This window comes from Phaethon aethereus (genome assembly GCF_964289735.1).
Source record: "Phaethon aethereus genome assembly, chromosome: 15".
NCBI lineage: Eukaryota > Metazoa > Chordata > Aves > Phaethontiformes > Phaethontidae > Phaethon > Phaethon aethereus.
Window position 1 is genome coordinate 18,694,595 of NC_138591.1, and position 13,958 is coordinate 18,708,552.

The 13,958-nt window shown below is 53.8% G+C and overlaps 1 protein-coding gene across 1 annotated transcript; it reads left to right on the plus strand.

Annotated features, from left to right (window-relative positions):
- Positions 1–4,563: 4,563 nt before the first annotated feature.
- AMDHD2 (amidohydrolase domain containing 2) lies at positions 4,564–11,665 on the plus strand (the record flags this gene model as incomplete). The annotated part of the gene is made up of 11 exons (XM_082006619.1): positions 4,564–4,646; positions 5,169–5,305; positions 6,019–6,158; positions 6,523–6,577; positions 7,001–7,213; positions 8,354–8,442; positions 8,791–8,935; positions 9,198–9,305; positions 10,038–10,106; positions 10,552–10,653; positions 11,028–11,665. The coding sequence occupies 11 exons, from the start codon at positions 4,564–4,566 to the stop codon at positions 11,114–11,116; spliced, it is 1,230 nt and encodes a 409-aa protein (XP_081862745.1). The 3' UTR covers positions 11,117–11,665.
- Between the last annotated feature and the right edge of the window lie 2,293 nt (positions 11,666–13,958).

Below are 13,958 nucleotides of genomic sequence, written 5' to 3' on the forward strand. Positions count from 1 at the left end.
TTGGGAGACCTGGTTTACAGAGTAACCTGCATAGTAACCTGTAAAAGTAAAAAAAACCCCATAGTAACCTGTGAAAGTAAACAAGCTTTGAGGAAATAAAAACCTCATTAAGAGAAACTGATCCCAGAAACTAAGCTGCTGTTTTCACCTACAGGGTAACACCAGATCTAATGAAAGCAGCTCTCAGTAAACCTTGTTTCCTTCACAGTCTAACCATGGGGATATTGATTTTACCTTTTTTTTTTTGCTGTTTCCATCCAGACTTTCTGTACAAACCATCACTATTCCTCAAGTGAGAATTACCTCTGTCTCCGACACGCAGGACTTGCCACTTCGGCTCTTAGCGTATCTCTTTCTGCTCTACAGGTATTAACCACCTTCTTCTGACAGAATGAAATTAAACCCAGAATAAGTCCTCCCAGTGCCACTTATCCTGGAGTGGGAATTTTCTGTTTTGGCGTCAAAGGATTGTGTCCCGAAAAGCTTCTCCATTTTTGTTCCTGTTACTCACTAATGAATGCTGTTCCTTTTCTCTGCAAGCCACGCTTCATTTAGCTCCTGAGACAGTCACAGCTTTGCAACTCATATCACTGAGTTTGTGTCAAGCTAGTTCCTGTATCATGGCACCAAAGCACACAGACAAAAATCCTCTCCCAACCTTACTGTGTGTAAGGCCTGATGGGCCAAACTGCAGGGTCCCGTATGCTTCCCACAAGGTGTCTACTGGTCATTGAGACTTCTCACTGACCTGTGAAGAGTATCAGCTGGGTAGCAGGGGGGCAGGACAAGGTTCCTGGAGAATCAGTGGCTTGTGTTTGCCATCTTCATTTTGCTGGGGGGAAGAGATGCACTCACCACAGGCTCAAGTCCTGGCTCTTCTGGATTTGCCAAGGGGATGCTGGTGGCTGTTTCAGTCCTGGACCCTTTTTTGTCACTTTGAACTGTCCTGTCCATGCTGTTACATCTGTGCTTTCCTCCTTTGCCTCTGGGAGAGGGTGGAGGGGTGACCTCAAGTGGCAGAGAGCGAATATGACCACCTACACCTCATGACTTTGTCTAAGGTACACTGAGGACAAATCTTAGGAAATCACGTATATTCCCAAGGTTGGCAGTGTGTTCTCAACTTACAGATGTAAACAGCCTCCCGGGCTCCTGTGTGCATTAGGACAATTTCTTAGACCTCTTTGTGAATGCATGTGAAAAACTAGAAGTCAAGGCTGCATCTCCAGAAGCACTTCATCGGGCAGCAGTGCTAGCCCAAGCCTTCCCTCTGGACACCTAGACCTTCTTTCACATCTGTAGCGAGCACTCCCCTGTATCTCCCAAGTGCGCTGGTACGACTTCTCATGCTGCCAGGCAGTGAATCTGATTTGGGAATTGAGCCAGGTTAAAAATAACCTGGAGAAAAAAAAGTTTGCTAAAAAAAAATGCAAGAGAAACTACAGCTTGTGATTCCTGCCGCCTATTACTGGGGCAGTAGAGAGAAAGAACATGTAGTTATTACAGAAGGAGTGTGCAATTGTTGGTGACAAAAGACAGAGTTAATTTAATACTGAGAAGTAAACATCCAAAGGGATATGACTTAAGCAGGACAGATACATGACATAAAGTTGGGCTGGGTGAGACCTACAGCATCAGTGAGGCAAATTTCCATGCCTTCTATCTCGGCACAGGCTGCTCTGTTCTTCCCTGCAGTGCAGATGGAGGTCCGGGCCATTTTCCAGCGTTCTGATTCAGTGGTACACTTTTGGGGCTTGCAGCCTAGAAAAATGTTGGATGTCTGTTGCTGATGGATTGGTGAAGCTGTGTCAAGTTGGGTGGACCCCGTGGCAGGATCTCTTATAGTGGATGTTACTGTCTGTAAACAGTCAGTATTTGCATTTACCTAGATGTCTCATCCACTGCCAGGAAGAGTTATGTCACAAGTCTGTTAGCTTGTACGTTCATGTGAAAGTGCCCTGTTTTGGCCACAGGCAGTTTGGGTGCTGTATATGCCTTTTGACATCTGAATTAAATTTATCAGCTTGGGAGGATACTTCTGTCCTCACAGAGTCGTTTGCTCAAATAAGCAGGCCTGAGATCTGCTTTTAGGATTAATTTTCTAATCTTCCGGTTTTGGAGTCTCCTCAACTTCACCTGTAAGCCACAAATCATTCCCACCATTATGCTGGTGGGTGCCCCAGACGTGGATAATTTCAGCCACAAAGAGGAAAACCTGCCTGAAGCCATTCTTAGCCTCAAATTCCCAAAACAGTGCTGCACATAGTTTTCCGGACCTCAACTAGCAGCATTCACAGCTCTCGATTTCAGGGGCCTTTACTGGCATCCTGCTGACAGTAAGAGGCAGCTCATAGTGTGGACAAGCACCAACATCATGGAATGATAAGTACAGCATAAAATCTCATTAAAATTCAGTTCCTGGCCAGATGGGGATGTTATGTTCATGCACAATTACATTTCCCATAATTTATCTTTTCTTGGTGTGATTCATCAGTGGGGCTCACATCAGCACCCTTCCTAAACAGTTCTTGATGAGACACTTGACTCTGCAATACAGGGGGACACCAAATGGGATAAACACACGAGTGGGAGTGCTAGGTGGATTGCTGCAGACTTGTCAAATGACCTTAGGAGCCTGCCTACAGCAATGCTGTCAGCTTATAAAATAACATCTAAAAGAAGTAATGACTTACCTCTCCAGGTTGCAGTTAACACTTTTTCCCTGTAGCTGAGACTGAGAAAGGAACAATGAAGGCGGGATTCCAGAAATCTTACTTTGCCTGAGCCAACAGCTCAAATTTAATTTTGTTAGTGTAATTATTATTGTGCCCAGCCAGATTTCCAAGCAGGTACATGCTTTGCAGTGCTTGTCTACCAGCTCTCAGGGGCAAGCTGGTCCTTTGTGACAGGTCCATCCAGCACACCTGGGTCTATCTGGGGTTGCCATTCAAGAAGCAAATAATCACGAGTTGGATGAAGCAAGGCCTGCAGAGCTGCACAGTGGATGTAGCCCACTGGCCTCTCACACTACAGTGTGTGTGCTCTCCCATGCATGTGCAGTGCATCACAGCAAGCAGAGCTGTTCCTCCAGGCAGAGGGGGAAGGAGTCTACCGTGGCTGTTCAAGCCAAGGTTACTTATTCACAAATTTGCAGACTTAGAAGCCATTAGGAATCACTAATTCATCTCCTGTGACCTCTTAGGCCTTTGAACTTTGCCTGATAAAAAGTAATACTTAGTGAGTAACATCTCTTCCACAACGGCGTTCACCTGTTGGCGTGTGACATGGCTGCCCAGCTAGTGGTGACAATGCCTGTACAAGCGCTGCATCTCGGCTCACTAAGGGCTGCAGGATCCTTGGCTGGAAGATGCCAGGTAGTAGTGAACTTGTGACGGTAAAGGTGGCTTGGGCTTACTCTAGTCTGTCCTGGGGCTGAGTAACGCTTCTTGAGTGATGATGTTCTAGCCCACCTGTGCTGAGGAGCTCCAGTTTGGAGTCATTGGGCACAGGGGAAAAAGATTCTGCCCCCAACACTTCTCATCAGAGCGTAAGGCAAGAGGCAGCAGGAGGTGTGTGCAGACTGGCAAGAAGGCAGCCTTGGGTAGATGGTTGTGACGAGCAGATGATGACACCTGCACAGTCAGCACAACAGCTCCACCCCATCGCTCTCCAGCTTCCCTGAACTCACCGGTCTGGAGTTTCCCTGGATAAGATGGGTTCCCTTAGGACACATGTGACTCCCCACAGGTATCAGACATTTTCAAGAGTATTTCGTCAGCTCTGCATTACACGCTGTGGCAAAACACCATCATATGCTGCTTCTAGCCCCTTAAAGGCTCTGATAAGGAACATTATTAATTCCTATTTCATGCTTAGGGTGATTAAACCTGACCCAGAGAGTAAATCCCCTGAGACACTCACTGCAAGGAGGGAGGGCAGCAGACCCGGGGTCTTGCTCAGCCTGCAGGGCAGAGGTGGCCTGCCACCCTCCCTGGCTTCCTGGGCAAGAGTAGACATCTCGCTACAGCATCATCCCCACAGCCACCTCTGACCTCATGTTGCTGACAATGCCAGGTCCAACAGCCTGTGTGGGCCAGAAAGAGACCTCAGGGCCGAGGATAGCTGTGGAAGGGAGCTCCTCCACGGCCGATTCTCCTTCACCACCGGCTTTAAAAGCAAGGTCATGGCGGCGGGGCCTGTCTGGTCCCCTCAGCCCGGCAACCGGCCCGCCTCTGCGGATCCGCCGACCTCCTCAAGATGGCGGTGCCCTTCCCATGATGGCGGCTCCTTGGGCGGCGGTCACGTGCGGCGGGGCGGGGCGAGACGGATGGGGAGTCCCGGCGCGTCAGCTGAGCGGAATCACGTGACCGGGAGCCAGCGGCGCTGCAGGGTAAGGCCGGCGTTCGCTCCGCTTTATGTCCCGCCCCCCGGGTGTCCCCGTCCCCGCCGCTGCCCAGCGGAGCGGGGAGAGCTGCACCGGGCCCGGCTCTGACCGGGTCCCGCGGCGGGGCCTCCCGCACAGGCCGGCGGGGCCTTCTCACAGCGTCGGCCCGGAGCGCCACGATGCCGTCCAACAAATCCGTCTCGGACGCGCCCATCGTCCAGTTCACCAACTGCCGCATCCTGAGGAGCCACCAGCTCCAGAGGTGAGGGCTGCCGGGCGTGCCGGCCGTACCGGGCGTGCCGGGGCTCACGGCCGGGCTGCAGAGCTGACCTGGAACGTGGAGCGCCCGAGAGACTGTCCCCAGGCCTCCCAGTGCGTCGGCTGTCGGCCCTCGCCCCCGCGCTCCTTCCGCCCCTCATCCCCTCTGCCGGATTTCGGAAGGAGACGGGGCGTGCGGCTGCTCGGTCCCTCTGCTCCCCTCCTCTTTCGTCTTCCTACCCCCTCCTCCGCCAGCCCCTTGGCCATCGCCACCACAGCTGACGGGAATATCCCGTTCCTGTGAGTTTTGTAAAGCCAGCAGCCAGGCAGGGAGAGCGCTGCCAGTCGTGTCGCTGCTGGAAGAGCAGCTTTCCCCGAGCAGACGTGGGAGAGCCCATGGCCGAGGGTGCCGGCAGGATCTGCTCTGCCCGGGGCCACCCCTGTCACTGGGGCCATGGCCACCTGCTCCGCCGTGCTCCGCCACAGATGGCCCAGGAGCTTGGTGTGTGTGCAACTGTCCCTTCAGGGAGGACCTGTGGGTGCGAGAGGGGAAGATCCTCAACCCGGAGAAACTCTTCTTTGACGAGAAGGGCTCTGCTGACATCCAGCTGGACTGCAAGGACAGCATCATTGCCCCGGGCTTCATCGACGTCCAGATCAATGGTACAGTAAAGCCACGTGTGCTCACAGTGGGCTGGGGGATCACAGGTTTGTCCATCCCGCACCTTCAAACCCTGCTGCGTGCGTACTGCCCATGACCAAGTGCTTTTCAGCTGCTTGAGTAAGATATGAGTCACCAAACTAACAATGAAGAACAATTCTGCCCATGGCTGCTGCTGTCACATAATTGATCCCCTTTGGCTCAGTGGGGTTTTCAGCCCAGCTTTCCTCTTAACCCCATTTTCATCAACAGTCCCTGCCCCTGCGCCAGCAGGATGCCCACCCTACACTTCCCAGGATGCAGGGGGGACAGAGCAGGACTTCTCAAGGGAACAAACCTTACCTGCAGTAGCTCTTTCCTGAGGGTCAAGAGGGGCTTGTTCTATGGTAGCTTATGTTGGAAGTCGGATCCACTCTTCAGTGACGAATCCTCAGATTTTGCCTTTCATCAAAATAAAAATCTGGTGCTTGCAAAACACTGGGATGCTGTGGGGAGAAGCACTTCAGGTGGACAGCACTGTACAGATTCGTACTCGCAGAGCCTCATGAATGTAGGACAGGAGAAGTGCTGGTGGGGCCCTTTGCTTCTGGTCAGTGCTGTACTGACAAATGCAGTGGCTCACTCCGGTCATGCAAAATGTTTCTTCGGCATTTCGGGTGGAAAAACAACCACTGGGGAAGTTGCAGTTTCATCTCTGGTTTTTTTCATGGTGCAGGAGGCTTTGGGGTAGACTTCTCCTTGGCTACAAATGACTTCAAATCAGGGATTGACCTGGTCAGTCAGAAAATCCTCTCCCATGGAGTGACCTCCTTCTGTCCCACCCTGGTGACCTCTCCTCCGTCTGTGTACCACCAGGTAAGTGACTTTCTCATCTGCAGAGTGATAAAGGGCTTAGGTTGGTACCAGGAGGTGAGAGGGCCAAGGCTGGGCCTGCAGAGACTGGGATAGCTGCCCGGGCGGAAGAGCCGTGGGCATGAAGAGCTGGGCTCCTCCCCTGGATTTCTTGCCCTTAACCTTTAGACCGCTGAGACAGTGACGTCTCCCAGGCCAGCTTTGCACAACAGGGCTTGCAGCTGGCTTTTTCTTTCTGGGCTGTGTTTGGCTGAGGGGCCCAAGTGGTCCAGCTACAAGGCCCTCTGTGGACCCAACATGTGGGTTTGTTTGGGCAGGCTGGGGTATGATGTCTGGGGTGCGATGTCTGACAAACCCCTTTCTGTAGGTTCTCCCTCAGATCAGTGTAAGAAATGGTGGAGCCCACGGAGCAGGTATCCTGGGTAAGTAGTTTTGTCCCTTGCCATCCTCTCTGGTGCTGCTCTAGGTAGGCAATTATCTTGGTCATCGTTAAGGGGAAAGAAGGTACTGTACGGATGGCACAAATGGGGGCTGGAGCTCTCTCGCGAGGAGGGAGGCACAGGTGGGCACAGACCCGCTTTCTCCCTCAACCTGTGCCTGCCCTTTGCCATCGCACATGCACCGCTGCAGTTCCCTTTTTGCACCCCACGGGGTAATGGCAGTGGGGTGGCTTGGCCAGTTGCCAGCACTGCATATTCCGCTCTGCTGAGCTCCGAGTCACCTGAGCCGTGTGTTTTGCTGCAGGAGAATGGCAAGAGCTTGACTGGAGAAGGGTTGACACAGCAGGTTTCTTGGTCCTTGGCAGGGAGAGGAAGGGTCATGGCTTTGTGTTCCTGTTTGGGCAGGGGCCCATCTGGAAGGACCATTCATCAGCAAGGAGAAGAAAGGGGCACACCCGGAGCATTGCCTCCGCACCTTCGAGGCAGGTGCCTTCCAGGACCTGCTTGCCACCTACGGGTCCCTGGACTGTGTCCGGATAGTCACCCTGGCCCCAGAGATGAAGAGGAGCAGTGAGGTGATCCGGGAACTCTCCAAGCGGGGCATCTGTGTCTCACTTGGTAAGGGCTGGGGCGGAGGAGGCTTAGGGAGGCTCCATCTCCCTCTGCCCCACGGGCCAGGCAGCCCCTCCCTTGGGGCTGTAGCATCTCTAATGGTGTCTTAGTGCGACTGGGTGGGGTGGGATTTTTTTTTGCCTGGCCTGTATGGAGGTGGCAGATCTGTCACAAGTGGGGACCTTGCTCAATGCTGCAAATCTGTTGCCCTTTGTACGGTAAGGGCCAAACTTCATATTGATTGAGGAGCCCCAGCCATTTAACACAAGCTAGCATTTGGTACTGTTCAAACACAGAAAAGAACAGCAGTCTTACTTGAATAAAGATGTAATTGAGGGTTGGCAGTGTGGAAAGGTTCAAACTCTGAACTTCAACTGCTTTACGCCTTATTTGAAATCATTTTCCAGAGGTTACTGATGAGTTTTGGTAACTTTTTCAACTGGAAGTGCTGTAGGAGACTTCTCCCTCCAATGTCTTGTTGGCCACTGAGTTAAAACTGGCTGCATTTTTCTTGTCCTCTGTTTCACAAACTCTTCTTTGCCTCAGATCATTGAATAAATCCTTTTTTTTTTTTTGTTAAAAAAAAAAAAAGGGGGCAGGGAGTTATTCAGGGTGAAATTAAACCTTAAACGAGAAGGGCATTCATAACAGCAGAGCATCTCTTATCTCACAGCCACATAAAGTGAAGAACTACAGAAGGGAAAGACTTGCCCACAGAGCATTAGAGCTGCTGTCCATGTTGGAGAAAACAGAATTTTCTTGCTGGATAGTTTTATACCCATATTCTTTCTTGGCAAAGTTCCCACTGTCTCTACTCCCTTGAACCTCTCTATAAAGCCTTTAAATATCTAAGGACAGCAGAAAGGCATGTCCTTGGACCTCCAGCCCAGCCTGAAGGCAACTTCCTGGGAGCAAGGCAGCATCTGTGATGGTTGTGACGTGAACAGTGAACATGTTCAGGTGAAACACCCACTGCCAGTGTCCCCCACAGTCACGGCCAGGCACCTCTGAGCCGAGGCTGGCATCTCAGACCTCAGCCCAGGGTGGGGCATCAGGGTAGAGTCCTAGTGTCGGAGCGTCTTCATTCCTGTAGGGAAATAAATGGAGAGATGGGCAGAAAAATCAGGAGTTGGTCTTTGTTCCCAGGTCACTCAGTGGCTAATCTCTCCCAGGCGGAGGAGGCTGTTCAGCACGGTGCTACCTTCATCACTCACCTCTTCAATGCCATGTTGCCAGTGAGTACTCAAGGGCACTTGCCCTGCACTGGTATTGCTTTTGGTGCTTTCTGTCCTGCTCCCCACAGATGCATGTTCTCCCCAGCTTGTTTCGTACCAGGCCTTGCAATGAGGTTTCAGCACTGAACCTCTGGCTTCACTTTTCTACTGCCTGATCTAAAAGAGAGTTAAGGCTGTAGCGGACTCTTGAAATTCAAGGAAATGTGCAGATGTGTCTTGGTAAAGGTCAGAGCGCCCAGCTGCCAGGCACTGTTTGATAGAGATGGCAGCTGTGTCCCCTGATGGGAAGGGTCTCAGCCCAAAAGCCCTGGTGATGCTCCACAGCTTGTCCTCTCTCCCCTCGGGCAGTTCCACCATCGTGACCCTGGGATTGTGGGGCTGCTGACAAGTGACAAGATTCCTGCTGGGCGGAGGGTCTTCTACGGCATGATCTCTGATGGCATCCACACCAACCCTGCTGCCCTACGAATTGCCCACCGAGCCCACCCCAAAGGTGAGCCATGCCAGGCCCACACAGCGTCACCAGCCATCCTGAACGCTGTGCCATCTCCCACGAAACACTTGCCCAAGTGCTGTGGCGTGCTGCCTGAAAGAGGTCACAGCCATGCGTGCTGATTCACCAGCCCTCTTGCTTTGGTCGGATGTGGCTAGAGACACCTTGACCCCTCTCTGTGAGGGCCAGTGGGGCGCAGGGCTCAGAGCTGCAGCAAGATCAGCTGCAAAGCTAATGCAGCCTCTTTCCTTGCATTCCTCAGGCCTGGTGCTGGTGACGGATGCGATTGCTGGCATGGGGCTGGCACCAGGTCGTCACACGCTGGGTCAGCAGGTGGTGGAGATCGATGGGCTGAACACCTACATTGCAGGTAGGTGCCTCTTACTGGAGAGCTGGGGACAGTTCTGCTACTCGTGCCTGTTCCTGGAGAGCTCAGCACGCCTTGCAGTGCCTGTCAGTGTGAGGCAGCGCTTGTGCCGCCCTCTTGGGTTTTGGTGCCAGATGGCTCTGCAGTGACTTGGCGCTGGGGAGAATGAGGCACCTCGTAAAGAGGGGAAGTGCCCCATCTTCGTGCAGTGAGGAGGAATCTGTCAATTTGTAGCTGTCTACGACACATTTGAATGCCTTGTTGCCCAGTGTCATGGATGCCAGAGGTTCCAGCAGGGTCAGAAAGGACAGAGAAATCCTACAGATATTTATTGTCCATTGTCTGTAGTATAACACTACCACTTCTTGCCAGGTTCCCGGAGCTGCAAGCAGTTGGAGACTGGGAAGGTATTTCAGAGAAGGATCATTCCATTCTCAGTTCCCTTCCTGTGTCAGTGGACACAGGTGCCTGCGTTGTGAGCTAGTTTTACCCAGTCCAGCTGGTCTTATGGTGGAGCTGCAGAGTGACATCCCGCTGCCTCTCCCTGCGCTGCCAGCACAGGCTCTCTCTTGCCTCGTTCTGCCACTCAGCAGCAATGGCTGCGGGCCCTTCCACTTGCTGCTTGTGCAACCCAGGATTTCTGTGCCTTCTGGTCACGTTATTCTTTCCAGCCACCCTGCTTCTCCTTGCTATGAGTTGTGGGACCTGCTCAGCTCTATCCTGTTCCTCTTCCAGGCACGAAGACCCTGAGTGGTAGTGTGGCGACCATGGACACGTGTGTGCGACACTTCCAAGAAGCCACGGGTAAGTGAGCCTTGTCCACAAGCCGTTGCTCCCTACGTTGGCACAGCAGGAGGCGTTGCTCTTGCCAGCTGCATCCGCTTCACCAGGGAACGTTGCCTCTCGCCTGAGACGTGATGAGAAGGGCTGGGATCAGCGGCACTGGCCTCAGATGAGCACCTTCTTGAAGGGAGGTTTCACTTTAACCCATAGCACTAATGAGAGGTGAACCCTCCTGCTCCTTCCTCACAAAGGTGAATGATTTTCCCCTCCTCATACCCTGTTCAGTTTTCCTTTTCCCACTGTCTCCTGTAGGGATGTTTTTCCTCCCCAGCTCCGTCCGGCTGTGGTGAGGGTCTTCCAGCTCGGGTCCATGCCAGGCTGACAGTTGCCTTAGCCAGTGGGGTTTGGGCTGCTCTGGCAACAGGGCTGTTTTCTGCCCTAATGTCTCCCCCCTTCTCTGTCCAAGGGTGCTCAGTAGAGACCGCGTTGGAGGCAGCATCTCTGCATCCTGCCCAGCTCCTGGGGATTGAACACAAAAAGGGGACACTAAATTATGACTCCGATGCAGGTACTGGTATGGGGACAGCAGGAACTGGAATGGGTAGAACAGTGTGAGGGCTCCCGGGTGCTGCAGCAAAGCAGGGGCTGCTGCGAACACATCTTCATCCCGTGCTTCAGTGGGAGCTGCAGGGAGATTCACTCTCCCTGGGATTTGCCTTGGGGTTTTGGCCCAGTGGTTTTTCCCTTGGATGCTGGTGGTGTTTTGTGAGGCCTTTGGAGAGACCCCCACATCTCGGACAAGCAAGGATGGCACCACGCTGCTGTCCTGCTTGCTGTTTCTGGGGTGGGGAGAAGCTCTTCCCCAGAGCCCAGCTCCTCCCAGCCAGCTTCAGCTGCTCCGTTTCTCTGACAGCTGCTTCCTTCCTCTCTTGTCTGATGCAGATTTCCTGATGCTGAATGACGGTCTGTATGTGCAAGCCACATACATTGCAGGCAAGGAAGTCTGGAGACAGGACGTGTTAGGCATGTGACACTGGGCTATCCTGGTGCCCTCCGAGGCTCCCTGGCACCGTGGTTAGCAGCTTTGGTAACCACTCCACTTCTCTTTTTTTTTTTTCTTTTTAATTCCTTCCTGCAACTCCCTTAAAGGAGCCTCATACCAAAGAGCTGCGTTTTCCAGCGCAACTGCTGCTTCCAGTTACAGCCATGCCTGCAACAAATTTGTTGGTGCTCAGTTGGTGGAGTGGGGAAAGCAGGCAGATCTGTGCTGGGGGGGATTGTCAGTCCCCAGAGTGACCTGAAGGACTGCACAGTTGTCCTGCATGGAGTCCCCAGACAGAGGTGCTCCTGTTGCTGTCTTACAGCAGTGTGAAGCTGTCCCAGCCTTTGCACGGTTCTATACAGCACACACTAACCTGCCCCGTGCCCGAGGCAGGCTCAAGCCATTTCCATTCCTCTGCCTGCTGTTTGCCTCGCTCCCAGGCAGCCATGGCTGGTTAGATATCAGCTTCCACCAGCTCAGCTCGCAGCTCTTCACGTTAAAAGGTTCCTGTTGTGTCAGCAAGAAGTCGAGGATCACGTTCTGATTCCCCGGACGTCCCTCTGTCGTGTGTCCTTGGAGCAAGGCTGTCACAGCTCGCCAACTTGGTGCCATTGTGGGGCTGTGAATCCATGCGGGCTGAATCCTCAGGGCAGAGATCAAACCCAGGAAAAACGAGGCACTGCTGGTCCTTTGTGCCTTTTCCCTGCATGGGCATTGAGTCCACAGCACGTGGTTTCGGCTGGAGACATGGACAGCATCCTGCCACAGAAAGCAATGTTCCTCTTAACCCATGGTTCTGGCTAGATGGGTTCTGCAGGCTCTGTGCCCAGCCATACGTAGGAGAGCCTCTGCATCGTCTGATGGGTTTGTGCATTCCTCAGGCCACAGATGGGAAGCTTTTGCTTTAGGGGATGCATCCAGACTGGTAGTGACGGGCTCACAAGCCCTTGGTCCAGCTCAGGGACTGAGGGAGAGAAGAACTGCAGTGGGATTCTGGCCTTTCAAGACAGTTGATAGTTCATTATTCCTGTGCTCATTATTGTCTTCCCCAATACTTGACTGTCACCTCTTTTCCTGACATGTGGGCACTTCTACGTGAAGGCTGATACTGATTTTGAACCTACTGCAGTAAGAAAAGCCCCGTTTTAGACAACTTCTGCCAAGCCTCAAGCCAATTAGATGTTTTTTGTAGTGAGGGAAGGGCTTAGACAAGGGCTAAGTCTTAGCAAGGCTGGAGGTTGTAAGGCAAGACAAAAATCTGGTCAGAATTGGCAGAAGTGTGACGATTTTCCCAGTACTTTTTTATAACCTTTAGCAGCAACATTTGGAAGTGCTTTCCTAGCACTTTAGAGCCCTGCTGGAATAACTGGCAGCCTTGGAGAATTTCTAACATCAACTGCCAATGTCAGCAGAAAGAATAACCTCCACCATTTGAAGCATTTGAAAGAGACATCAAGTACTGTGCTGTGAAATGTGACATGCTACAGCATTACAAATCTCAGCGGGGGCGCTTTTGACTGCTGTTGAAAAAAATCCAAGGGAAAAAAATGCATATGAAACAAGGTGTCTAACTTTTTTTTATTTACAAAATTAAATAATCAAGAGGAAATCTAAAATAGAATGGAATAGCTGTGTATATGTGTACTACCCTTTTTTGTCTGCTGAAAATACGCTGTACCCTACCTGTGGTGGTGTATGGTGGCATGGCGTGTATCAGGCTGGGATGCGAGCTGCCAGCGGCACTGTGGGCCTCTGCGTCTGGATGGGGACGGTGCTTATGTGGGCGCCCCTGTGCGTGCCATGGGATTTGGTCCCATGGAGGGAGGCCACGGCTGGACAGACGGCATCCCAGCGGAGGACATGTGGCCCCGCAGCTCCCTGGGGAGCTCAGGGGAGAGGGAGGCGAGCTCGGGGCGGGACAGACACACCACCAAGGTCTGAGCCGCCTCCCACCGAGATGTCCTCCACCTTGGCTCGCCCGGCTTCGGAGGAGGGCTTCGTGCCTCGCACCCCGGGCCGTCACCCGGCCGCCCGCACGCAGGCCCCTGCCAGGGCTGGCACTGGAGCCTCGGGCAGGCGGCTGCTGCCGGCGGCCTCCCTGGGCCTTCCCCCGCGGTTGTCCCGGGCCGAGCGGGGGGGCCGCCCCGGCGGCGGTGGTGGCCCATGGCGGTCTGTGACGAGGCTCTCGCCCCGGTCCCTCCGCGGCGGGTCCGTGCTGGGTGCCGGGGCCCCGAGGGGCGAGGCGAGGCCCGGGTAAGGCCCCGCTTTCCCCTCAGCGCGGCTGGCGGAACGGAGGCGCGGGGCGCGGGGAGCGGCCGGAGGGGCGGCGGGCGGACCGCGGCGGGGGGAGGCTTTCGGGCGGTGCACCCACCCGGGCCTGAGGCCCGGTCCGGGTGGCAGAGGGGCGGAGGGCACGTCCCGGGCCCTAGTCGCTGGTGCCGGCCCGGCCCGGGCGTTGCTGGAGCTTGGGAGCCCACACGCGGTTCCGTGACCGGAGGTGGGCGGTGGCAGAGAGGCTCGGTTTCCTCCCCGTGGCGGCGCGGAGACTGGGCGGCATGGAGCGGGTAAGATCTTTGCCTGGGCCCTCTCTGCCTCTCGCTTCTGTTCGGAGGCACCCTCTCTCTTCTCCGCCGACCCTTGGCCGAGGCACCCTTCTCCAGGCCCGGGCTCTTCCCCAGCCCGCAGCAGTGCTCCCAGCTCCGCGGGGAGGGGTTCTTTAAAGGGCTTCCCTAGCGCTTGTGCCTGCCTTTGTCAACTCCTGGTCAGAGATTATTGAATAACCCTGAATAACGAGGGTATTCAGCTAAGGCAAGATTTTCTTAATTTCCTAA